Consider the following 26824-nt stretch of genomic DNA (forward strand, 5'->3'; position numbering starts at 1 on the left):
GAACATCACTAAAAATTAAATCTACTTATGGTTCCCCACCATTCCTGACCCCTCCACTACCCCACCCTCAGGCAATCACTATTCTGAATTCTGTGTTCCTCATTCTCTTGCCTTTTTTTTTTAAGTTTTTTTTTCACACATAAATTAGTACTAAATTTGCCCTCTCTCCCTTTTTTTAGGTCAAAACAGGTCAAAAACAGCAAGTTCATATGGTTCAACCCAATATTATGCCTAAATATAGTACTTCTAGTTGTATTTGAACTTTATGAAAAGGATACCATTCCACATGCACTCTTCTGGGACTTGCATTTTTTTCACTCAGTATTATATCACCATGATCCAGCCATACTGCTATTTTTCACTCATTTTCTACTGCTATATAATTATTCCACGTTTCTTTACCTCCTATCAATGGCATTTGGATGTTTTCAGTTTGGGGCTACTGTGAACAATGTTTCTACTACCATTCTTGTACATGTCTCTTGGCATATGTGTGAAATTCTTGTGTCTGTAACACAGGAATGCACTTACTGGGTCTTAGGGCACACAGATGTTCAATTGTACACTATGTGACTCACTTTCTGAGCTCCAAATGAAGGTACAACGGCCACTTGCCCCAGGTGAGAATGTGAACAAGATGTGGTGGGAGGGACTGCCAAGGAGGGTCTCTGGTGGAAATTGAGCATCTACTCTGTGCACATGGCAGGGCACCTGTGGAATGAGACAATGGTGTCCTGAGAGGTGAGATAGGGAAGGAAACCCCCCAGTTGCCATGGGAATTAGCTTCCAAGGAGTGTCCCACCCTGGCTGGGCAAGGAGAGGACTAGGCAACTCAAACAGGGCAGAAGAAGATACTGTCCTAATTGGCAGTATCTCCATCTAGGCTTAGGAGGTTGTGCATCTTTGGTACACCTGGAGGGAAAGGGGCTAGGCAGTACTGAATTCCTCCCACTTACCAATCCTTACCCCAGTGATCTCTTCCCGTATCCTTTATCTCATTTTGCATCCATTATCTTTTTTAATTCTCCCAGTTGGAGAGAGGTACTATTATCTCCACAGATGAGGCTTAAAGAAGGAAGTGTCTTGCCCAAAGTCACACCATTTGGACCAACTGCCTGAGCAAATAATTTCCCCATCCTAAGTCTCAGTTTCCTCACCTGTAAAATGGGAATGATAACACCTGAGGTGTAATCCTCAGGTGTAAGGACTAAATAATACTATGCAAGTAAGGGGGTTAGCGTGGATCCTGGAGATGTTCCCTAAAAGTCACTTGTTTATTGGTGCTATTGTTATTAAGTTAGTATTAAGGGGAGCAGGAACCCAGAATAATCCGACCCCTGACTCTTGCCACCCAATGATATTGCCTCTTGCAGAGACCCCATGGGATGCGGTGACCATGGCCCATTGTGGCCACCTCTGCTGATCTGGGATGTTTCAGGACTGCACAGCCCAGTCTCCTCCTCCACCCGCCCCAGAGCAGAGGCCTCTGTCTTCCTCTGCAGATTTCCTGGAAAAGAGAAGGTGAACTGATCAGAGCAGAGGAACCAGGCCTCCAGTTCTGCCTCAGGACAAACGGAGAAATCAGGTCCCAACGATTCAATCAGTAGAGAACATCTCCTGAGCGCCTAGGATGTGCCAGGTCCTGCTCTGGGCACCCGGGGCATTTGGGAACAAGAGCATACCCTAGTCAGAGGCTAAAGGAGGAGACGGAAGACAAGAAAACAGTGTGCTGAGTATTATGATAAGGAGTACAGAGAAAACCAGACAGGCGTAGGGGTCAGGGAAGGAGTTTCAGGAGACATGCCCTTTGAGCTTAGCATTTAAGGCCCGGCAAGTCCTCCGCAGCAGCTCAGAGATTGCTGGGCCCATCTGTCCATTTAATAGAAAAGCAAACTGAGCCCCGCCGTCTGTCCACCGTGCCCGCCACACCTCACTTACCCGGACTAGGCCGAGCGCTGCTCTCGCAGTCCGCGGACCGAGGGCCAGAGCCCGGCCGCAGTGCCCGCCCAGCTCCCAGGGCGGGGCCTCGGCCCAGGTGCGCGGCGGAGGCGCTTCGCGGAGGCAGGAAGTGTGTCCTCAGCGGCGACCCGTGCAGTGCTCCCGCGAGACGCTCACCTGCGCCCCAGGTGAGCGGCGAGGGGGGCGGGGGGAGGGGCCGAGCTGGAGGCGGCTCACCTGGCGGGACAGGTAAGCCCCACGCGGGCCCGAGGGGGCGCGAACCAAGGCGGCACCGGTGTGGAGAGACCCCTGAGGCTACGCCCGGGCGAGCGAGGGTCCCGGGGCCGGTTCCTCCGGTGCCACCCTCCCACTTCCGGGGTGCGCGGGCCGGGCCCGGCCAGGGAGCGGCCTGAGCGGGCGCCTGGGCTGGGCGGGCAAACTGGGGTGAGGGGACCGTGTTCGCCCTTAGGGCTGCGCTGGCTTGGGGTGGGAGCCGTGCTTGCCGGGGAGGCGGGGGCGGGAGGGGAGACGGGGCCGTGCACACCCTGAGGAACAGTGTCGAGAGGCTGGGTCCGCCCGCGGGAAGAGGGCCCCTGCAGCTGGCGAAGCTGGTGCTTGCCCCGAGGGCATTGCTGGTGTAGGGGCTATGCTAGTCCGAGCGGCAGTGCCGGGGTCTGCTTCTTCCTTGCCCCCGGGACTAGGTAGGTGCCCGCGGATGCGGAGTCCCGGGCTGAGCCTTTGGGGCAGGAGATCAAGGGTGCGCGGATGCCGGACACGAGAGCCGACGGCTGTTTCGTGAGCAGGGCTGGGGTGCCCCTCTCGGCCGGGTGTGCAAGACTCGAGTGGGTGGGACACAGGCTGGTGCGGCCGGTCCTGACCTGAGCACCTTCGGAAGAAGGGGATGGGACGGAGACACACCTCGGAGTGTGTGTGTTCTCAGGGACTAAGGGGGAGTGGGAGAGCATCAATTAGAAGTTTGGGGAGGGTGTGCCTGGGACCTGGGAGCTTCTGACCCTGAGGAGGATCCCTGCAGTGCCTTGGGGCGCCCACTGACTCAGCCCCTCCCAGGTGCCAGGCACAGCTCTAAGGCCCCTAAGCAGTAAGATCTCATTTAAACCTCAAGGTGGCCCCTGAAGATACTCCTCACTCCCCTTGTTAAAGACGAGAAAACTGAGGCCAGGAGTCTTACCCCAGGCCACAACAGGAGCCCCTGATAAACCAAGAGACTGGTGTTCCTAGGATTTTGGAGGTGGGGGCAGCAGCAGTGAGGGAGAGATACAGCCAGGACAAAATGGGCTGAGATTGACTTTAGGAGGGTTTAGGGCCTAGAAAGGAGGGGAAAACTGAAGCCAAGCACTGTCCTTACCCCAGGTTTTGTCCCCCTTTCCTCCATCCCACCCCCCCCACCCCGAGATGTGTGGCACAGAGCAAAGTACAGGGGCTCCAGAGTGTGGCGGACCACAGTACAAATCCAGCTCCATTCCTTTCCAGCTAGGTGTCTCTGGGCAAGTCACTTCACCTCTCTGAGCTTCAGATTCCTGACCTGTAAAGTGGAGATATAATACTTGCCAGGCAATTGTGAGTGTTAAATAAAGCAAAAGTCCTCTTGAGCTGGAGCCTATTTCTGGCCCATTTGCTGCTGCTTCCTCAGCATTCAGTACAGTGCTGAGCACATGGTAGGTGCTCAGAAAATATTTGTTGGATGAATTTAATGAATGGTAGTGACTGCTAAAACCTTGGAGGTAGAGGAGGAGACAGTAACCAAGACCATGAACAATAACGTCTTGTTGTTCTTACAAACCCCAGGTACCCCAGAGCTCAGTGTGGTTCAAACAGTGTAGATGTGCCCACCCTCCTGATCCAAGGGCTGAGCCTGGAAGACTCAGGGCTCTCCCTATGCAGGCCCTCCTTGGGCACAGGCTCACCCATGGAGCTGGCAGCTGACCACTTTGCCCCCTTCCTCCCAAATAATAGATGGGATGGGGTAGTGGATAAGAGTCTGGGCCAGGCCACTTGCATTCAAACAGCTGTGTGGCTTTGGACAACTTAGTTAACCTCTCTGTGCCTCTGTATAACAACAACAACAATAATACCTACAAATAGGGTTGTGAGAATTAATTAGTTGAATACATTTAAAGCACTGAGAATAATGTAAGCTTTCAATAATTAACTCTTTCACTAGAAGGCAAACTCCTGAGGTTAGGGAATTTTGTCTGTTTTACCACTTTATCCACGGAATTTAGAAGTGTCTGGCATACAAGCAGGCTCTCAGTAAATATTCATAAATGAGTGAATGAATAAATCCATACCCACCCCAACATTGCTCAAACCCAGGCAAAGGTTTTTAACCACTTGCCTCTCTGGATTGTGAGGGACTTTCAAGTCACCTGTTACAATTTCAGTTTGCACACCTTTGGAGGGGGACTTCACCTTACTCTCGCCAGACTGCTGCTCCCCCAACTCTGGTCAGCCTGGAGCCTAAGTCCTTTCTCTTTCTACCTAATGGTCCTGGTTCTACCCAGAGGTCACACAGAATGTATTAGTCTCCTGAAGTACTTACTGTACCAACCCTGTTCTAGACACTGATGCAGAAAGGAATCAGACACAGTCCCTGCCCCTTGGGGTCATATAGGCTTATCTTCAAACAATGGGTTCAAAGCCAACTCAGCTGACCAAGAGCCCAGCAGAATGCTGTGGGGAGAGGGGCTCCCATCTGACTTGAGGTTCTGGAGTGTCCTTGGAGAAGGACCGCTGAGTGGGGCTGGGGGAATGGGTTGAAGAGTTGCAGGAATAGTTAAAGAATTCCTGTATCCTCCTCATCTGCATTCACCATGGCTAACATTCCCTCCCTTTCTCTGTCTACACACATATACCTTCTGTTTTGGGGGGAACCCTTTGAGGTTAGGTTGCAGACATCATGCTTCTTTACCCCTAAATGCTTCAGTATATGTTGCCTAAGAATAAGAACATTGTCTTATTTAACATTGAATTTAACATTGGAAATTTAACATTGATGTAATACTATTAAATAATATACAGTCTATTTTTAAATTTTACCAATTATCCAATTTCTCCTTGTGATCCAGGATTCAATTCAGGATCACACAGTCCATTTAGTGTCATGTCCCTTAACTTGGGCTTGTCTGATGTTTCTTCATGATTACATTCAGGTTATACATTTTTGGCAGGACTACTCCATAAGCGATGCTGTGTCCTTTTTAGTGCATAGTATCAGGAGACACATCATGTCAGTTTGTCCCATTATTAATAATGTTAACTTTGATCATTTGATTAAAGTAGTGTCTGCCAAGTTTCTCCAGATTTGTGTTTTGTTGTTGTTGTTTTAAATTGTCACTGGCTGCCATAAGTAGAAGGGAATAGAGGTGGCCAGGATGGGGGCCTTGACAGTATGTGGGTGAGAGATGGTGGTGGGCCAGTTTAGTGAGGTAGCATTGATTTGCCCAAAGCACATTGCCTATTAGAGCCAGAACTGGGACTAGGATACAGATATCCTGATGCCCAGTCCCAGGTTCCTTTCACATCACCAGTTCTAGGACACTAGTGCCATTAAATCAGGGATAAATAAAAAGTTAAGAGATTAATGTCTCAGAAAATCCAGGCTAAGGATAGTTACTCCCCAGCACACCCCTACATGTGATCAAGGACCCTCCCAAGTACATCACTATGTAATGTTCCCGCAGGCAGAGTTGTTTACTCCCATGATGCCCCATATATCCTACGTGTTCCAGCTCATGAGCTTTTAAGCATCTGTTTTCCCTACAAAACCATGTGTGAATCACAGGAACAGCGCCTATAGTTCATTCATTTTTGGTTCTTCTGTACCTAACACAGGGCCAGGTTCAGTGAAATCTTAGCTCTGAGCTTGCTAGCAACCAAGTCGAAAAGGGAAAGAAGATGTATTTTGAGGCTTGGCTTTCTCGTCTAGTCAAAGGAAGCAAAACAGTGCTTGATGTTAAATGTTGATAGGAGAGCAAATCTGAGCCATACTGAAACATTGACCAGGGACCTGTTGATTCCCATGTCTGATTTGAAAGAGGAGGGGAAGAAAGGGAAGGTGGTAATGATCAGGTTCTGTAGCAAGTCAATGGAAAGGCATTTGTTGAGCAGCCTCAGAGGCTCTGTGCTGCTGGGCTTACCAACAGTGGGAAGAAACTCAGGGAGACCGTTGCCCAGAAAGTGAGATCCCAGGAGATTTTTCTTTTTATATGGTAAAGTATGCATAAAATATACCATTTTAATTTTTTAACGTAATTTTAACATTATAGTCCTGTGACATTAAACACATTCACACTGTTGTATAACCATCACTACCATCCATCTCTAGAACTTTTTCATCTTCCCAAACTGAAACTCTACCCGTTATATACTAACTTTCCATTCTCCCCCATCTCCAGCAACTACCATTCTACTTTCTGTCTCTGTGAATTTGACTGTTCTAGATATTTCATATAAGCGGGACCATACAATATTTGTCCTTTTGTGTCAGGCTTATTTCATGTAGCGTAATGTCTCAAGGCTTATCAATGTTATAGTGTGTATCAGAATTTCATTTCTTTTTAGGGCTGAATAATATTCCATTGTGTGTATAGACCACATTTTGTTTATTCATTCATCCATCAGTGAACATTTGGGTTGTTTCCATCTCTGCCTATTGTGAATAATGCTGCTGTGAACACTGGTGTACCAATATCTGTTTGAGTGCCTGTTTTCAGTCATTTTGAGTATATATGCAGAAGTGATATTGCTGGATCAGATGGTAATTTTATGTTTAACTTTTCGAGGAAACTCCACACTGTTTTCCACAGCAGCCATACCACTCTATATTCCCACCAGCAATGCACAAGGGTTCCAAATTCTCCATATCTTCTCCAATGCTTGTCATTTCTGTTTTTAATAGTAACGATCCCAATGGGTGTGAAGTCCCAGGAGATTCTGATACATAGTTAGACCACAGAAAGAACTTCCTCTCTGGGGAGCAAGGGGATACTAGACAGGGTTCGTGGGCATACCTGGGCCCATCCACATCACAGACCTCTCAGAAACCAGAAGTCTGAAGCTCCTCAGGTCATAGCGCAGGAGCTCGCCGCCAACCTCTGATCCTGACTCCTTCCTGGCCTCTCCCCCACAGGTGCCTGGCTACGGCAAACCATGCGGTGAGCCATGCCCCGCCCTGGACACCCCCGCCCATCATCTGGGCCCCCACGCTTGGGACCCTGGGAGCGGCCAACGGAGCTATGCCTGGAGACATATGACGAGCCATCCTGGGCCCCACCGAGCCGCCGCACCCGTAGGCCAGACCCCAAGGACCCCGGCCACCATGGACCCGAGAGCCTTACCTTCATCTCTGGCTCTGCTGAGCAGGCTGCTGAGCCCCCAGCCTGCTGCCTGCTCTGGCAACCCTGGGTGTGGGACTGGTGCCGGGCTGCCTTCTGCTTCCGCCGCTGCCGGGATTGCCTCCAGCGCTGTGGAGCCTGTGTGCGGGGCTGCAGCCCCTGCTTGTCCGCTGGGGACTCCCCTGAAGGGGCTGCTGAAGCCAACTGGGTCAAGGAGCACAACGGAGTGCCCCCCAGCCCTGACCGTGCCCCTCCCAGCCGGCGGGATGGCCAGCGGCTCAAGTCGGCCATGGGTAGCAGCTTCAGCTACCCTGACGTCAAGCTCAAAGGCATTCCTGTGTATCCCTACCGCAGCACCACCTCCCCAGCCCCGGACGCGGACTCCTGCTGCAAGGAGCCACTGGCCGACCCCCCACCCATACGGCACAGCCTGCCCAGCACCCTTGCCAGCAGTCCCCGAGGCTCTGAGGAGTACTACTCCTTCCACGAGTCGGACCTGGACCTGCCCGAGATAGGCAGTGGCTCCATGTCCAGCCGAGAGATCGATGTGCTCATCTTCAAGAAGCTGACAGAGCTGTTCAGTGTACACCAGATCGACGAGCTGGCCAAGTGCACCTCAGACACTGTGTTCCTGGAGAAGACCAGTAAGATATCGGACCTTATCAGCAGCATCACCCAGGACTACCACCTGGATGAGCAGGACGCTGAGGGCCGCCTGGTACGCGGCATCATTCGCATCAGTACCCGAAAGAGCCGTGCCCGCCCGCAGACCACAGAGGGGCGCTCAACCAGGGTGGCTGCCTCTGCTGCCCCTGCCCCTGACAGTGGCCATGAGACCATGGTGGGCTCAGGGCTCAGCCAGGATGGTAGGTGGGGCCCCACAGGGCTGAGGGGCAGAGTAGAGGAGGCTCTGGACAGGGAGGGTTGCACTGGGGTCTTTGGCCACTGTGGGTCCACCCTCAGCCGGTCCCAGCTCTTCCTCCTCCTTTTTCTCCACTCTTCTACATCCCCTAACAGGTTCTTTCTGTCCCCTGCTGCCACCTGCCAGAGTAGCTTTCAGGCCCAACCAGCTAGCCTAGTTAACAGGACCCAGGAACCCATGCGAATTTGGACCTCTTACCTGACCAAAACCCCTACCCACCCATTCATCCCTGCACAGACAGACCGACACACACACACACACACACTCTCTCTCTCTCTCTCTCTCTCTCTCTCTCTCCGTCTTTGTTTTAAACATCGTTTCCCTAGCCCAGCCTAGGGGTGAATGGCCCCTCTCTCAATGGGCTGGGGGCAGAAGTGGGGAATAGGGTTGAAAGCATGTGATAATGACCACTGCCCCTTCATGTTCCCTCCCTAGAACTCACAGTGCAGATATCCCAGGAGACGACCGCAGATGCCATCGCCAGGAAGCTGAGGCCTTATGGAGCCCCAGGTTTGGTCCTGACATGAGAGTGTGGAGAGGAGAGGGGACTGCCCTAGCAGCCCCCCACCTGCCCCTCTCCCAGCTTCCTCCTGGGGTGGGTGAGGATGGGATCAGAAAGGGACGAGAAGCCTGAGCAGCCTTATACCCCATCCCAGTCCTGCAAACTGGCTTAAAGGTTCAGCTGGGAGAGATTCAGGGGGATGCCCCTGAACCAGCGGTGGGGGGCGGGGGGGCAGGTGCCCAGAACCTGCATCTAAACCCAGGTCACTGGAGAGGAAAATGGAGGGCGGGTGAGGAGGGCCATCCATTGGTGCTGAGAAGGCACCATGTGTGGTTTCTACTGCTATCCTCTTGGCTTTTACAAGCCCCTGGGAGCAGGGTTATTACCCTTTAGAGAGCGAGACTGGGGTTCAGAGAGGTCAAGAAACTGAGTGGATCACCCAGCCAGGATCAGACTGACCCAGGCTCAAGTCCCCCTCTGCTCCTTCTCAGCAGGTTTCTCCCTGCCTGAGGGACTTGCATGAGCCCCTCCCCATCTCTGAGCCTCTGTTTCCTGCTCCCTTTCCCTTCAGGATACCAAGCCAGCCACGACTCATCCTTCCAGGGCACTGACACAGACTCTTCAGGGGCACCCCTGCTCCAGGTCTACTGCTAACCCGCACTGGGCCCAGGGGACGCAACCCCTTCTGAGAGAAGCACGTCTACTGCATGAAGAGAGGGACCAGAACCCTCTTTGTGGGAGGGAGGCCATGAGCCCAGAAGCAGTGACCACTCTGGCTCCTCCTGCCTTGGCTGACTGGTTCCTGGACCACATGCATTTCACTGAGCCGTGGTGCCCACATCCCCCGGGTCCTCCGCTGGCCTGACCCCTGCCTGGGCCTGTTCCTTCCTGCCCACAGTCTTCAGGAAGCCTAGGTCATGGAAAGCAAAGACTGAGGGGTTAACTTCTGGAACTGAATCCTGACTCTGCCCCCATAACGTGCTCCCCCTGTAACATACACCCCATAACCGATCATGCAAACCTCCCCCTCCCCAGGACAGCGGGGAGGGAAGGTAACAGCTAAAAGAAGCTTGTCTTAAATGGATTGGGTTTGGGGGAAGACAGGGCCTCTGGAATTCTGTGGGCAGTGCCCAATCCATGTTACGTTCTGCTGAGCAGTTAGGTTCTCGGCTGATGTTCTACATGCTAACGCGACTATAGTACAAAACTTAATAGACATCTGTCTGCTCATCTTGGCTGTGATACTGTCCTTTCTGTCCCATTTGCCTGACTGCTGCCTGGAGCAGGAGACAGCATAGAGTATCCAGCCTGGCTTAGTGTCGTGGGGTTGAGGGCAGAAGGCTAAACTGAGAGCAGTGATGCCCATCTGTCAGGCTCACGGTGAGTTCTAGGAGATAGAGCCAGTCACAGTGTCTGTGCCTGAGAAGGGTTTACCAAGTGGTTTCTGTCACTGTTGAGAGGTCCTTCTAGGCAGGCCTGCCTGGACTCCCTCTGTTGCCCCAATTCACTGCCTGTAGGCTGGCCTGCTTCTGGCCATCCCTGCAGTTTCCCCAAATCCCTGAGCACGTGTCAGCCCACCCCACCTCAGACCTGCTGCTCCCTCCACCTCCCCCTGGTGCGGACAGCACTCAGGGTCACTGGTGTCTGCTCAGCACTCCCAGCAGCCCAGGAGTGGGGGGGGGGTCATTCTTCTTTCACAGGTGCTGGCGCTCAGAGGTGTCAAGGAATTTAGTGGGTCATGCAGCTACTAACTGTGGCTCTGTATCCGGAAGCTGGCCTCTTGGCAGTTGTGCCCCCAAGCTGGCAAGCTGACCTGCTTGGGGTAGAAGCAGGCTCCCCCTGTTTGGACATCAGAGCCCAGCTGGGTTCAGAAGGATCTTACTTGGCTACTCCTCACACACAGGGATGTGTTTGTTCTCTCAGTGAGACCGGAGCAGGCCCAGCAGCCCAGTCTTGACTGATGATAAGCTAGGTGTCCAGGATCCCTCACTGCCCCACTTCACCTGCAGCAGCCCCCAGACCTTCTATTGCCCTCATGGGCACCCTTTGGAAAGTGACTGGACAAACTGTACTTGTCTGTTCAGTTTCCTATTGGACACACAGGATGGTCCCTTGTGGCCATGACCACAGGGCCCAGTACCAGTGATAAAACTGGCCCCTTTCCTTAGGCTCTGCTGTCTCTTCCAGGTCAAGGCCTCTGCGATTGAAAATGACCACAGGCCGGGAATTCCCTGGTGGTCCAGTGGTTAGGATTCTGCACTTCTACTGCAGGGGGCATGAGTTTGATCCCTAGTCGGGGAACTAAGATCTCATACGCCATGCCACATGGCATGGCCAAAAAAAAAAGAAGGTAAAGAAAATGACCGTGGGACTTCCCTAGTGGCGCAGTGGTTAAGAGTCCGCCTGCCAATGCAGGGGACACGGGTTCGAGCCCTGGTCAGGGAAGATCCCACATGCCGCAGAGCAACTAAGCCCGCACACCACAACTACTGAAGCCTGCACACCTAGAGCCTGTGCTCCGCAATAAGGGAAGCCACCGCAATGAGAAGCCCGCTCGCCGCAACTAGAGAAAGCCCACGCGCAGCAACGAAGACCCAATGCAGCCAATAAATAAATAAATAAAAGAAAAGAATAAATGACCACAGGGCACTGAAGCCCAGGGATATTGCTGGACAGAGTAGGAGAGTGATGCCACAGTCCTTCCATCTTAGCCTTGGCCCGAGAGCACCATTTTCCAAGCTTAGCCTTGGGAACTACTACTGGCATTCCCAGAAAAGAGGGTTTACAAATTTGGTAAACAGACAAAGCCAAACACTGCATACCTTCTTTAAGTCTTTAACAAGCTATTCTGAAATGCCAAAAGGACAGACATGCTGTGTTCCAGAAATTCAGGGGTCACCCACGGCCCACAGAGCATAGCACCCTGGCCAAGCCAACCTAGACATTCTTGCTGTAACCATGACCTCTGTGGCACCCTGCACTGTGACCTGTACTCTCCCACCAAAGGGTCAGCTCTGGTGGCTGGATTTAGGCAGAAGGGAACACCTCTCCAGCCCTGGCACTCCCTCAGTGGCTCACTCTGTGAAGCCCTAAAATCTGCAGAGGTCCAGGTCAGAGACACACAATAGGCTCCACTGGGCTTCACCCTGCCTTCCCGGCCAGATCCCCACCACACACAGAGCCAATCTGAGGCCTGGGCGGTTCCCCAGCCTTTGCTGCTCTCTGCCCCTGGGAACAAGAGTGTAGTTTTAGAAACACTTGCTCCAGGGCTAGAGGACAGACCCAGTGCTGTGGGAAATTGTCTTAGAGATGAAAATGGAATCAAGCCAGGCTGGTCTTAAACTTTGCTGAGTCATGGGCCCCTCTGAGAATCTGACATATGTTCTGGTCCCTTTAGCCACTTTTGGTCAGAATCATACACAGACTAAAAGCCTTGTTTGAATCCTCCATTTAAGTAATGAGAAACTGAGCCCCAGGGAGGGGCAAGGACTTGCCCTAGGTCACATGGCAGAACCTGGGCTAGAAGACAAGCCCCCAGATCCCAGCAGCAGCCATAAGAGGCCTGTCCCCCAGGGAAAGGCCAGAGGGAAGGGAGGACACAGGTGGAATTGGGTAAATAGTTTTAATGTGTAACAGCAGGCCAAATGGGAGGACAAGACACCCCCAAGGCCCCAGCCCTTCTCCCATGATGCCCTCAGACCTGTGTGTGGGCCAGCCCCATGCCTGCCCCAGCCCTGAGGCCCACAAGTCCCAGGGAAGGGTGGGAAAGGAAGGTGGGTAGCTGGGAGCTCAGCCCCAAGGGTTCAGGGAGGCCAACACAGGGGCTAGTTGAATTTGGCCTTGGAAAAATCCATCTCTGGATGCTGATCCATGAACCTGGGGAGGGAAAGTAGGAAGAAGGTGAAACAGGCCATCCCTCTCCCCCAAATTAGTCCCTTTCTCTTAGCTCCCCACATGAAGTCTAATCTCTTTAGAACTCTGAGCAACTTGGAGCCAGGCCAGGCAGCAGTGGGGCCCCAGGGACCCTCTCTAAGGCCCATTTGAGGACCTGAGGCTGGAAGCTGAGGTGCCAACGCTGACACTGTTTTTCTGTCGGTGACAATGACCGCCTGTTACCCCTTCCTACCCTGAGGTGGCCTTGCCCTCAAGATGACCTCAGCAAGTGATTAGGGGAGGCAAGCCAAGGCTATAAAGCCACAAACTTGGCTGGCTCATCCTGGAAGGGGCAGGGCAGCTCCTGTGTTCTGCTCAGTACACACTCGTTGCTGTCACCCAGGTCCAAGCCCCAGACACCTTCCCCAAACCCCCATCTCTCAGTTGCTCACTTCTTCAGAATCTCCTGTTTCTTCTGCTCATCTGAGGTGGGCAGCCCCATGGACTTCTGTCTCTGGTCGTACATCATCTTCTCCACCATGCTGCGGGTCTCACTGTCCAGGTCTGACAGCTGGGGGGCAGGCAGTGACAGGGATGGGTGAAGCTCTGGGGACACCTAGGCCCCTCACCTCCCAACCGAAGCTCCTCCAACCAGCCAGGGCTCACCTTGGAGTTCTCAGGGTTGATCTTCTTGGTATTGATCTCGGGGTCACTGGACACCAAACGGCTCCACCACTCCATCTTGTTGATCTGAGAGGAAGAGGAGGACCACCGGGGGATGGGTGGTGGCTTGCTCTGTGCCCTGGGAACCACCACCCAACCCTTCCAGAACCAAACTCTCTCCCATCCACATCCTGCACTGGGGACCTGCGAAGGCCTGTACTGGGACCTAGAGTGCAAATGAACAAGACCTCTGCCCTCCACAGTGGCTGGGGGAGACAGACACGGAGACAGTCACAAATCAGCATGATAACGGAAAGAATAAAGTACAGAGGGAGGACTTCCCTGGTGGCACAGTGGTTAAGAATCCGCCTGCCAATGCAGGGGACACGGGTTCGATCCCTGGTCCGGGAAGATCCCACATGCCGCGGAGCAACTAAGCCCATGCACCGCAACTACTGAGCCCGTGCACCACAACTACTGAAGCCCGGGCGCCTAGAGCCCGTGCTCCGCAACAAGAGAAGCCACCACAATGAGAAGCCCGCGCACCGCAACGAAGAGTAACCCCCACTGGCCGCCAACTAGAGAAAGCCCGTGTGCAGCAACGAAGACCCAGCGCAGCCAAAAAATAAATAAATAAAATAAATGTATACAAAAAAAAAAGTACAGAGGGAGATATTCATCCAGCGTGGAGGGAGAGGTCAGAACAATACGTGGATGGGCTAGGCCTTTAAGGACATGCAGTAAACCACATTAAAAAGCAGGGAAGGACATTCCAGGTGGGAGGAAATGCAAGTGCAAGGGCACAGAGGCAGCCAAGGCCAGTCAGGTAGGCTGGGTCAGGTGGTATGTGCCATGGGACGCTTTCCTTGGACCCCTAGCACTTTACAGAGACCACATTCATTTACTGGTGTCTGTAATCCCAGCTCTCTGAGGGTGTAAGGGAGGGAACGTAGGCTTCCTCAGGGCACAGTTTTCTACGTGTTGTTCACTGTTCTCTCTCCAGCGCTTAGAACAGTCTCTGGCACGTAGTAGGTGTTCAAGTATTTGTTGAATTGAATGCATGTACAAACCTAATGGAAAGGAAAAGGCTTTGGTACTAAGGACAGTTCCGATCCCAACTCCACCTCCTCCTAGAGGCAAAAGCCTGGGCAAATCTCTGAGCTACCCTTTTCCTGACTCTAAAACTAGACAGACCTACTTTAAAAGTCTTGTTGTGGGGATTAAAAAAGGTACGTCCATCAGGCCCCCGCACGGTCTCCGAGTTCATGAGCAGCCCCCTCTCCCTAAGTCACAACACAGGCCAGGAGGTGGGGCTTCTCGCACCTTCTCCAGATGCACCGTCACCACCTTGCCGTCCTCGATGAGCCACGAGCTCTCCTCCACCTTCACCTCGTTGTAAAGGTCCCCGTCCACGATCGCCGGCTGCCCCTTGAGCCCCACCCGGAGGCGCCTCCGCTGGATGTCCACCACCACGTCCTTCCCCTTCAGCCGGAAGTTCACGTGGAAAGGCACTGCCAGCTGCATGGGGCAGGAGCAGTCAGGAGAGGCCCCAGGCTGGCTCCCTCACCTCCGCCCCAGCCCCTGCACTCACGTCCAGCTCCGACAGGGTCTGGGTCCAGCGGTAATTGGGCAGGTCCGCCCCATTGCCGAAATTGGGCTTCAGCTTCCCTTTGTCCTTCTCGTCCTCCTCCTCCTCCTCCTCAGCCTCCTGCTCACAGTTGGGGTGCTCGGCTACTTACTTGACAGACCCAGACTGAACCCCACTGGGCCAGGCCCAGGGCTGGCACTGGGCGTACAGCCACAGAACAGTACAGACCTGGTCCCTGCCCAGTCCACGGCGCACTAGGAGCCAGAGGTAAAACCTGTTCTGATCTCTGCCTGAGAGGAGCTCAGATTGCTAGACCATGTGACAGCTGGGGGACGGTGACAGTCAGAGATGGACCCATGGGACCCACCCAGCTGGCAGTTCAAGCCAAAGGACTTAGGAAGAAAGCCCAGCACAGAACAGGTCATGAGGTGGCCATCAGTAGAGCTGTTCTAAAATAAAACCAGGCTGACAAATGATCAACTTCCTTTTTCTGTGTCTGTAGGGTTGAGACCCTAGTCTCAGACCAGAACCTCTGCAAAGCCAAATGAGTGCCCCAAGGATTATTTGGGAAGCTGGACTCAGGTCAATGGGAGGAGCCCTGAGGGGAACATGCCCCAGGTGTGTCAGAGCAATCCACCATGAAGGGCCAGGCTGGGCCCACGGACCCCAGCCCACCCAAATGGTGCCTGTACAGGCACTGCCCTCCCTGGCTCTTGGGCTTTCCTGCCAAGGCTTAAAGCCAGTGGGTTTTGTTTTTTTTTTTAACCCACTTTGGTCCAATGTGGAATCTTGAAGTATGGGGAGGATTCCCAAAGCTAGGGAGGGGCAGGGTGGGGAAGGGGAAGGCTTTCCAGAGAAAGGGAAAGGCTGAAGAGTCCCCGGAAGTTCCCAAGCCCCCTGCTAGTCCTGAGCAGCCCCAGTCCATCTCACCTGCTTCCCTGGTGAGCTGAGACTGCCATTCTTGAGCTGGGCTTCATGATTCTCTGCATCCTTTTTCTGTGGCAAAGGGCAAAACATTTGGCAAGAGGGTACCCACTTCTAGTGCCAATGGGGATCAGGGGGGCAGGGGAGAGAAGCCCACTCCTACTTGGTCAATTTCCAGCTGCAGCCTCTCGGCCTCCTCATCAGTCAGTTCCTTGATCTGGGGCCCAGAGGTCTCTGACTTGGCCTCCTTGGCCAGCCTGGCTGCCTGCTCCGCTTTCTCCCGCCGCTCAGTCTCCTGCCGAGCTCTCTTCTCCCGCCTGGCCTTCTGTGCCAGCTGGTTGTGGTGGTTGAAGGTCTGTGTGATAAGCTGAGGAAGAAAGAGAAGGCAATGAGGCATCAGGGGACGGGACATGTCCCAAGACGTGAGGCTAGTCCTATCTCTATTTGCTGAGTGCCTGGGCAAGGCATTGCACTCAGAACCTCAGTTTCCACATCTACAAAATGGGATTTAATACACACCTATATCATTGAGTTGTAATAAGAATACCTGCAAAGAATTTGCTTCAATAAACAGCAACCACTTTAAAAAAAAAAAAAAAAACAAAACAAGGCAGTCCAGGGACTAAGACCCAACACTGAAGTTGGACAACCTGCATTCTAATCCAGGCTTTGTCACGCACTAGCTATTGTATTTTTGGCAAATTACTTAACCTGTTAAGAGCTTCAGATTCCTTATCAGCAAGGATGAGTCCCTACCTCACAGGGATATTGTGCAGACCAAATGATAAGTGCTCTGAAAAGTCCTTCATTATGGAGTGAAGCTGTTAGAAGCAGAACTCCAGCCTCAGCCCCTCTGAGAAGCTTTTCCCCAGCTCTCAGGCCAGAGAGACCTTTCTTGAGGGAAAAGGTAGTCTCCTCTCCTCAGCCTGCAAGCCATCCATTTCAAATCCTGCCTCTCCCATGAAACCTTCCCAGGATGCTTCCAACGCACATCCTGCTAGCTGGTCCTCCTGCTGCCCGAGAGCAACCCCAATACTGTTGCCACCTGTCTGGTTCTGTGGCCTTGAACAAGTAAACAACTTTGACACTTTCTAAGCCCCAGTTTCATCAGCTCTCATGACATGTGTCACCTGGCTGAGGCTAACTCAGTGTCAGCTGGTGGAGGATGGGGAGAAGCACCTTCTCTGCTATGAAAATACAATGGGAGAAATGGTTCTACCTCATGTTTTACACCAGCAGCTCTCAGAGTGTGCTCCCCTGACCCACGGCAACAGCGTCACCCAGAATTTGTTAGAAATGCTAAATCCCAGGCCCCACTCTAGACCTACTGCATCAGAAATTCTGGGGATATGGCCCAGCAATCTGTATTTTTAACAAGCTCTCCTGGCCAATTCTCGTGCATACGTAAGAGTCACACCTACATTTGAGATCCTGGTCTACTCCTACCTGTGTGACCCTGAGGTCATCTCTCTGTGCTTCTATCTTATTATTTCTAAAAGCAGTCTTACATAGCTATTCTTTGCCTAGGGTGTCCTTGCCCCTACTCCCAGGTTGCCTGGCAAACTCCTACTCATCCTCCAGGACCAGCTCAAGTGTCTCTTGAATTTCACCTCTTCACCTTTGGCAGGCTCAGGAATTTACCCAACTTAGGAAACCCAACTCTGTGTCAACCCACACACCTGGAGGAGGCCTCACAGGGCACCCACCACATGATCAGCGGTCAACAAACCATCTTTCAAGAATCTCTGAGCCATAGGTGGAGGGAGAAAGGGATCTGCAAGAGCTGAGGGGAATCACGTGGGGCTCAGGGTCACTGGAGTCAGCCATGGGCTCCCAGATCTAGGGTTCTGCCAAATGCCCTGTGGCCTCTCATTCATTTGAGGCCAGTTCCTCCTCTTACCCTCACACCTCCAACCTCACGCCACACTGCAGTAGCTCCACACTCTTCAAGTTTAAAGGGTACCTTTAAAGGCTACCTTTTACCAGTAGCCAGTTGTAGCATCATGAATTGTTAAATTGTCCTTTGCCTACTGAACTGAATTACCTACCTTATTGGACACATCTTAAATCCTCATACGTGCTAGACTTTTTCTGGATTCTCTATTCTGCTTCACTAGTCCACTCATCTCTTCCTATGTCAATAACATACTGATTAGATCATTATGGCTTTATCCGAATCCATAATGCCTAGCCCCAAAGCTATAAAAACTAAAAGTATTTTTATATTTCTCTAAGTTTGTAGCATGAAGGTATTTACAGTCATTTACAGTGGGAGTCATATCTCCCACTTGGTATAAATATTGCTACACATTTCTCTGTAGAAATATTAATGTTTCATTACATGATGCTGCTCCTGACCCCTGGACTGGGGTACTGTATGTAATGTACAGTATATGCACTGTATTCCCTCCTAAAATCCAATGAATTCTAAATCCCAAAACACATCTGGCCCCAAGAGGTCCAAAAAAGGGTCTGTGAACTTGTATCCTCATGTGCCAGCCACACTATATGACCTCTTTTTATCCTTAAAACAGCCCTGTGAGGGAAAGATTATCCCCTTTTCCAGGGAAGAAAAATGAGGCTCAGAAAGTGATTCACCCACCACCACACAGCTGTCAAGCAGGAAGAGGGGGAGACCAGGATTCACTCACATCTGCCTAGCTCCAGAGAACATGTTCTTAACCAACGCACTTGGAAACGATGCATCTGGTGGCCCGGTGCACAGTAGGTCCCCAATACAAAGAAGTTACTGGTGTTACAAATGGAGACCAGGCAGGAAGGCTAGACAGGTTTCTGCCTGCCTGAGAGTCGGACTAACTTCCTGAGAAAGAGCTGACTCTAAGGGAACAAAGAGCCAAGGAGCATAGCAAGGTCTAAGAGGGACCAGCAGACATCCAATCACAGCAGTGACACCATCATGCCCGTGACACCTCTGAGACACCACTTCTCAGTATTATTCATCTCTCTCCCTTCTGCCTGCTATCTTACTCGTCCTTCACACCTCAGGCACCTCTTCCTCATCAAGTCTTCCTTGAGCCCCCAACCTAGGTTAGTCCCCATTTTATGCTCCCAGGATTTCCGCCCTAACACTCGTCACTTCTTCATTGTCTTTTTTTTGGGGGGGGGGCGGTTTGTAAGGGGGCTACACTGTGAGATCCATGAAAACAAAGACCATTGTCTGTATTCACCTCTATAATCCCGAAGGGTTTGTCATAGTAGCTAACACAGGCAAAGTGTTAAAAAAGTGCTCAATTAGTTTACAAATGAATGAATGCAGATATTACAAGGTCATCTGGCCCACAGAAAAATGGGAGGTGCTAGTACTAATACAGAAAGAGTATTTGAGCCACAAAGGGTCCTACAGGTCAGTGAGTCCACCTTCTTCCATTTTACAGATGTGACGATTAAAAGGACCAGAGAATTGGTGGGAAATCAACCAGGCCACACAGCTAGACCAAGAACCCAGGACTCCTACTCCAGGCCAAAGTGTCTATAACAGAGTAGCCTCAGACCATCAAGACACATTATCAAGCATTTCAGCTTGTTAGAAGCCTGAAGCCACAGAAAGCAGTTTGCAAAATATCTCCTTCTTGTTATTATGTCTCTTAAATTTAAGTGAAAACAAATATCAAGGTTATAAAAATCACGGTTCAGTGAGGTGACATGATTTACCAATCTTCAAAAACATACTCACAACCTAAGGAATTAGAAGATGTTCAAGGTATCAGAACCCATACCACAAAACACAATTCTCAGGAATCACCTCACACCAGTCAGGATGGCCATCATCAAAAAGTCTACAAATAATAAATGCTGGAGAGAGTGTGGAGAAAAGGGAACCCTCCTACACTGTTGGTGGGAATGTAAATTGGTGCAGCCACTATGGAGAACAGTATGGAGGTTCCTTAAAAAACTAAAAATAGAGCTACCATATGATCCTACAATCCCACTCCTGGGCATATATCCAGAGAAAAACATGGTCTTCAAGGATACATGCACCCCAATGTTCATTGCAGAACTGTTTACAATAGCCAAGACATGGAAGCAACCTAGATGTCCATCAACAGATGAATGGATAAAGAATATGTGGTGTACACACACACACACAGAGGAATATTACTCAGCCATAAAAAATGAAATAGTGCCATTTGCAACACCATGGATGGACCTAGTGATTATCACACTAAGTGAAGTTAGTCAGAGAAAGATAAATATCATATGATATCACTTATATGTGGAATCTTAAAAAATGATACAAATGAATTTATTTACAAAACAGAAATAGACTCACAGACACAGAAAATAAACTTATGGTTACCAAAGGGGAAAGGGGAAGAGGGATAATCCAGGAGTTTGGGATTAACAGATACACACTGCTGTATATAAAACAGATAGAAAACAAGGACCTACTGTACAGCACAGGGAACTATATTCAATATCTTATAATAACCTATAATGGAAAAGAATCTGAAAAAGTATATATATATATATATATATCTGTATGTTTGTATGTATGTGTATATATATATATCTCTGACTCACTTTTCTGTACACCTGAAACTAACACAAGATTGTAAATCAACTATTTCAATTAAAAAAAAAAATTTTTTAAACCCTGCAATTCTCAAATCCTTGAACTTTTGCTCACAGCATCTGGGAAGACTGGGATAGCCGGCTTTGAGTTTTCCTATATCTCTGTCTTCTAAGCTCAATTTCTAACATTTGCCTACTCTCATCTCCCAGCTAGGTAATTAGATAAAACCTCAATGGAAAAGGAACCAAAAAGCATGGTGTCAGGGGCAGAAGGCACTTTTACAACAGACTCTGGCTCCAATCCTGGGTCTCCCATAACTCAGCTCAAAAATTTGGACAACCCTGGCTCTCCCAAAACTCAGACCAATTTCCTCACTTGTAAATGGAGATAGTAACATCTGCCCCTCTCAAACTTCTAGAGAACCATGGGGATAGGGTAGATAAAGCACTTGGCAAGGAGAGGGGCTTCAATAAATGACAGCTTGCTTCCCTTCCCCGACTCTTTGCCCTTGGTATTTTACTTCTGCTATAGGTCATTATTATGCCAAAGGAAGGCCAAGTAAGCTCTGCTTCTGGAGAAACAGAGCTGCCCAAGGGACAGTGGTCCCCAACACTCACCTTCTCTGCCATCCCCTCTTCTCCTCCAACGAAAAAGTCCGTTTTGCGTCGAAGGAAGCTGAAGAAAGTGTTCACGAGCTGAAAGAAGACAAAGACCAAAGCTGTAGAGATGCCGTATTGGGAGCCCCTCACCTACACAGAAGCTAACTTCCTTAGTCTAGGAGGGAACTTGGGACTGGACTGTTTCACCCCGAGCCTCCCAACTGAGAAAACAGGCCCTGACTTACTCACTTCTGCCAGGAAGCCTAGCCTAACCTTACCTAGATCACCTGAAAGGCAGATTTCTCATTTCTTGTGTGCATGTGTATATGTGTTTCACATTTTTTGTGGTGCTAGAAGCAGCCTGAGGATATCGGACACTCCTCTGCATCCAGGGCTTGAAACACCTGGGATCCAGCTTTCCTCTCCACAAAATAAAAAGCCCATCCAGAGTGGCACTGGCTGAGTTACTAGGGCAGACCTAGAAGGAGGGGAACAAATGAAGCCACTTCAAAGAAGGTTAAGACCAACTAACTCTGGCTGGGGTATCAGTGTAGCCAAGTCGTTTAAGAGCATCGGTCTGGGTATCAGACTGATATACATTAGCTCTGTGGCCTTGGGAAAGTTTCTTAACTCCATAAAACAGAAACAGCAGCAGGACCTATTTCTAGGGATATAGGTGAGGATCCTCTGTGAGGACCAAAGGAGGTAATGGAGGTGAGGTCCTTAGCAGTGTCTCGCCCAGAGCAAGAGACCCTCTGCGGGAGAGTGAACTCATCACAAGCAGGCACTGTGAACCATGACTTTGTCTACATCCCCAATGCCTAGCACCAGATCTGACTCAGAGTACATGCTCAATAAAATTTTTGCTGAATGAAAAGACCTAGTAGTGACCTAAGATTAGCACATATAACTAAGCCCTTTTATTTGCCCAAGTGAGTGGTTCTAAATCTGACTCTAGAATTTATCTCAATGGTTTCAATTCCTGCTTCTAGACACTTTTTCAATTCACTCAAAAACGAACTCACTCCCAAATCCAACTGTGTCAACAATTTAGGGGGGTGGGGGATGGGAGCCTTTCACATCTCCAAATTAATAGCACTCTTCCCACCCCAAAGGGCTTAGGAGTCCTTGGTCACCACAGGCACCTAAATGAGAGAATGGGAATGGAAAGCTCCATGAAAACATGTCCCCAGAGAGACACAGAATCAGAAATGGTCTGTGGAAAGCACACACTGGCCTAAGGATTCTGGTCCCCTCTAGGTCAGGACCCTTTTGGATGATCTTGGGCAAGTTCCTTCAGTTTCTTTATAGAAAGACTGATCTTGATAGGCTTTTCTACCTTTTGAACTTTCCATGGTTCAAAAAACCAACTCCAGAATCTCGACTAGTTGGTCTTTATCCTTCATACACTACGTGTTATTGGGTCTGGTCACTACGCATGAATTATGTTCTTGCACACATCAATCACTCAACAGATACTTGTTGAATGTTCAAGCCTGATTACTGAGAATTCCTCACTGTCCTTCACTTCAAGACACTACTCTCCTACAAATACAGGAAATAAGGATTCGTAGCTCTGTCTCAAAGAAAGAAACTGAGGCCTGGAGACGTGGAACGGTCTTAAGTTGGTAGGTGGTGTAGAACAATTGTGAACACAGGTCTCCTATTCCCCCATTCAAGCCCTAAAAAGACCACGTGTTAATATCACCACCCCACCCCCACCACACACACCGCACACATTCCTCCGCTCGTTCCAAGTCTTGGTACATGCAAATCTCAATGTCTAGAATAGTTCCTCCTAAAGGATGCTCTTCGGGAGTGGCCAGCAGAAAAGAAACGGGGCCAGAAGTATGTGGGAGAATAAGAGGGGGGGGTGGCGGGGAGAGATCCCAAGACTCTGGGTCTTTTCCAGGGGCGGGTGCAGGGACGCCGGAGCTGCTAAGACCGGAACTACTGAGGGGCCCCAGGGTCCCATGACTGATACGACTTCAAGACTTGCGACAAGGAGGCCAGGCCGGAAGCTGGAGTGCAGTAAGAACGTGGGGGGGGATCCCAGAGCTCACGAGGCCCAGGGGTGTATCTCGGCCCTTGAAGGCAGAGAAGGACGGAGAGAGCGTGGCTGGGGCCCCCCGGGTGGGCCAGGCCGAGCCAACGCCGCACGGGCCGTTACCTCCTGCACGCCGCCCTCGTGCTGCTGCGCCATGGCCAGCAACATGCCGTCGAACCGATCCTCCTCCTGCTCTCCGCCCATCGTGCCGGCCGCTAGCTACGCTCCGAAATCTGAGCTCCGCACACGCGTCCCACGCTCTCCGGTCCTTAGGGTCGCGTCCGGTCCAACCGCTCTAGTCCTCGGCCTTCCGCAGCGGAGCCGGAAACACGCACACGCCCCGCCGCCCAGGCCCGCCTGCTAGCTCTCTCTTCCCGCCTCTCTTCCGGCCTGCAGCCATTGACCGCGCGGCAAACAGCCAGCTTCGCCGGCCATTGGTCGACTTGCTAAGCCAATTAAAGAGCTCGTCAGTGAAACTGTGGGCGGAGACGAGGGCCCCGGAGTTTGGTGTGAGTTGCTATGGTCACCAGACGCTTTTTATGGAGCCTTCCAGAAAGCCCTGGGCCCAACTCCGGAGAGATTGGAAGCTAAAAAGGCACGAACTTTGTTCCTATGGGAATGACCTCCCAGCTTGTAGAACAGTGAAGCGGAAAGTGTTCTTAGTCATCACTTCTAACCCTTCAATGAGTCAATTGAGGCCCAGAAAGGAGAAGGGACTTGCCCAAATGACTGCCCACCTCCGTCATCATCACATACTCCATACAAATTTGAAGGGTCCCCGAGCTTATAAGGGCTCTGTGCTTGGGTTAATGCTCTTCTGCTGAAGTCCTGAAATTTTTTTTTTTTTTGGCCCCGAGGCATGCGGGATCTAGCTCCCCGGCCAGGGATCCAACCCCTGCCCCCTGCAGTGGAAGCATGGAGTCTTAACTGCTGGACTGCCAGGGAAGTCCTCTTAAATTCTTAATAATTTTTGAACAAGAGACTCCACATTGTCATTTTAAACTGGTCCCTGCAAATTATGTGATGAGTGCTTTATTCAACCTTCACTTCAATTAATGTGCGGGACGGGTCCCAGCCATCTAAGGCCAACCACTTTACTTTTGTATTGAATTTCATCATCTTGGTCTTTTCAGGGATTCTACTCTTCTTATTATCCTTTTCTAAATCTCCTGCATCACAATCTTCTTTCTTCTGGATCATCCCTTTCAACTTATAAACGCAATTCAATGTCACTTCTTTTTTTTTTAAATAAATTTATTTATGTATTTACTTTTGGCTGCGTTGGGTCTTCATTGCTGTGCGTGGGCTCTCTCTAGTTGTGGCAAGTGGGGGCTACTCTTCGTTGAGGTGTGTGTGCTTCTCATTGCAGTGGCTTCTCTTGTTGCAGAGCATGGGCTCTAGGTGCACGGGCTTCAGTAGTTGTGGTGCACGGGCTTCATTAGTTGTGGCTCGCAGGCTCTAGAGCGCAGGCTCAGTAGTTGTGGCGCACGGGCTTAGTTGCTCCGCGGCATGTGGAATCTTCCTGGACCAGGGCTCAAACCGGTGTCCCCTGAATTGGCAGGCGGATTCTTAACCGCTGCGCCACCAGGGAAGCCCATCACTTCTTTTTTTACTATTCTATGACCTCACTTTCTCCTCCTACCACCCCAATTTTCAGTACTCTTTCACAGCAAAATTTGAAAAGATTGCTTGTTTCACCACTTCCTCACCTTCCATCTCTTCTTTATTTACTCTAATTAGTCTTTTCTTAATACTCTGACCAAGGTTACAATGACCTACTTATTGCCAAAGCCAGTGGACCACTATTACTTTACTTGACTTAGCTGCATTTGACACAGTTGACCCCTTCTTCCTTCTGGAAATAATTTTCTTTTTCCTTAGGCTTCTGTTATGGACGGAACTGTATTCCCCCCAAATTCCTATGTTGAAACCCTAACTCCCAGTGTGACTGCTTTTGGAGATAGGGCTATTTAAAGAGGTAATGAAGGTTAAGGGAGTTCGTAAGGGTGGGGCCCTAATCCAATATAACTAGTGTCCTTACTAGAAGAGGAAGAGACCCCAGGGACTCATAAGAAAGCAGAGGAAAGGCCATATGAGGCAGCTATCAGCAAGCCAAAGAGAAAAGCCTCAGGAGAAAGCAAACCTGCCAACACCTTGATCTTGGACTTCCAGCCCTGAGAACTGTAAGAAAATAAATTTCTGTTGTTTATCACTCAGTCTATAATAGTTTGTTATGGCAGCCCTAGCACACTCATAGAGCTTCCATGTCACCACACTTACCTGGTTTTCTTCCCACCTCACTAACACTCTTTCTCAGTGTCCTGACTTACTCAGATTTATAACTGTTGGGGGCTCTGTCCTTTATCCCCTCCTCTTTTCCTCTATCTATACTTTCTCTGTAGGTGATCTACTTTTTTTTTTTTAATTTGGCTGCATTGGGTCTTAGTGCTAAGATCCCTTAGTACACGGGATCTTTGTTGAGGCATGCAGGATCTTTCGTTGTGGCACGCAGGCTTCTCTCTAGTTGTGCCATGTGTGCTCAGTAGTTGCGGCACGCAGGCTTAGTTGCCCGCGGCATTGTAGGTGATCGCATGATGCCTCTGGCCCAGATCTCTCCTGAGCTCCTGGAGAGCCCCACTTGGGTCGATTAACAGATATCTGAAAACTCACATGGCTGGTGATGGATGGTGGTGACGGTTGCGCAACAATGTAAATGTACTTAATGCCACTGAACTATAGACCTAAAAATGGTTAAAGTGGTAAGTGTAATGTTACGTATATTTTAACACAATAAAAAATTTATAACTTTATGAGACAATCTGAAATTTGAACTCTTAATAGATATTCTATTATATTCAAGAATTATTTTTATTTTTAAAAACCAACATGGCCAACACTGATGCTCCCACACACACACAAATTCCTCCCAAAGTCTTCCCCATTGAGCTAAATGGCCCCTTCAAGCACCAATTTGCAAAAGCCCAAACCTCCACTCATCTACGCATTTGGATGAGCCAAAATCTGACCTCATCTAATCCATTAGTAAGTCCTGTCAGCTCTCCCTCCAAAATATATCTTGATTCTGTCTCCTCACCTTGCTGTGTGAAGCAAGATGCTGTTGCTACTCCAGTCTAAACGAGCATCATCTCTTGCTTGACATCTACTCCGACAGCTTCCTCTCTGGTCTCCTTACCTCCTTTCTTGTCACTTTGTAGTCCATCCCCCACCCAGCAGCCAGAGCAATTGCTCTTAAGGATAAGCCAGGTCTTGTTATTCCCTTGCTTAAAATTAGCCCTATTGCCATTGCATTCAGGATAAATTCCAAGCTCCCCACCATGGCCTCCGAGGAGCAACAACATCAGGGCCCTGCCCACCTCTCCAGTCTCATCTTGTCCCACACTCCCCTTCACACACCAGGCTCCCTCCTCACTGGCTGCTTTCACTTCCTCAAATGCCCTGTCCTTACTAGGCCTTTGCCAGCAACTCCTTTTCACCCATCAGGTCTCAACCCAAATGCCACTTCCTCTGTGAGGTCTTTACTGACCTTGATATACAGATTAAGTCTCCATCTCCATGATTTTTGCTTTTAAAGTACCTTGTGCTCATCCTGTGTAATTACTTACCACAATTGAAATATACAATTAAGAAATTTTGGTTCTAGGGACTTCCCTGGTGGTCCAATGGCTAACACTCCGTGCTCCCAATGCAGGGGGCCCGGGTTCGATCCCTGGTTAGGGAACTAGATCCCACATGCATGCCACAACTAAGAGTTCACATGCCGCAACTAAGACCCGGTGCAGCCAAATAAATAAATAAATAAATAAATACTTTAAAAAAGAAAGAAAGAAATTTTGGTTCTATATCCATCCCCTTTCCCTGG

At 50.3% G+C, this 26824-nt stretch overlaps 2 protein-coding genes across 2 annotated transcripts; one reads left to right on the forward strand and one right to left on the reverse strand.

Annotated features, from left to right (window-relative positions):
* The first annotated feature begins 2125 nt into the window (after window positions 1–2125).
* KDF1 (keratinocyte differentiation factor 1) lies at window positions 2126–9946 on the forward strand. Its single transcript, XM_061186935.1, has 4 exons — window positions 2126–2187; window positions 7088–8158; window positions 8650–8724; window positions 9288–9946. Exons 2-4 carry the CDS (start codon window positions 7120–7122, stop codon window positions 9368–9370), a joined length of 1197 nt encoding a protein of 398 aa, XP_061042918.1. The 5' UTR covers window positions 2126–2187; window positions 7088–7119; the 3' UTR covers window positions 9371–9946.
* Window positions 9947–12324: 2378 nt separating this feature from the next.
* On the reverse strand, window positions 12325–23274 carry NUDC (nuclear distribution C, dynein complex regulator). Its single transcript, XM_061184676.1, has 9 exons — window positions 23068–23274; window positions 20916–20993; window positions 15928–16131; window positions 15771–15836; window positions 14844–14960; window positions 14576–14770; window positions 13256–13339; window positions 13042–13160; window positions 12325–12592 (listed from the first exon to the last, which is right to left on the reverse strand). Exons 1-9 carry the CDS (start codon window positions 23146–23148, stop codon window positions 12541–12543), a joined length of 996 nt encoding a protein of 331 aa, XP_061040659.1. The 5' UTR covers window positions 23149–23274; the 3' UTR covers window positions 12325–12540.
* Between the last annotated feature and the right edge of the window lie 3550 nt (window positions 23275–26824).

The sequence above is a fragment of the Eubalaena glacialis genome, chromosome 3 (genome assembly GCF_028564815.1).
Source record: "Eubalaena glacialis isolate mEubGla1 chromosome 3, mEubGla1.1.hap2.+ XY, whole genome shotgun sequence".
Classification (NCBI taxonomy): domain Eukaryota; kingdom Metazoa; phylum Chordata; class Mammalia; order Artiodactyla; family Balaenidae; genus Eubalaena; species Eubalaena glacialis.

Coding starts and splice junctions, on each gene's coding strand:
- KDF1 (XM_061186935.1), top strand. CDS start 7,120: ATGCCCCGCCCTGGACACCCCCGCCCATCATCTGGGCCCCCACGCTTG. Junction 8,159..8,649: donor CTCAGGGCTCAGCCAGGATG/GTAGGTGGGGCC, acceptor TTCCCTCCCTAG/AACTCACAGTGCAGATATCC. Junction 8,725..9,287: donor GAGGCCTTATGGAGCCCCAG/GTTTGGTCCTGA, acceptor CTTTCCCTTCAG/GATACCAAGCCAGCCACGAC.
- NUDC (XM_061184676.1), bottom strand. CDS start 23,148: ATGGGCGGAGAGCAGGAGGAGGATCGGTTCGACGGCATGTTGCTGGCC. Junction 16,132..20,915: donor AAGAGGGGATGGCAGAGAAG/GTGAGTGTTGGG, acceptor TTTCTTCCTCAG/CTTATCACACAGACCTTCAA. Junction 15,837..15,927: donor TGCAGCTGGAAATTGACCAA/GTAGGAGTGGGC, acceptor CCTTTGCCACAG/AAAAAGGATGCAGAGAATCA.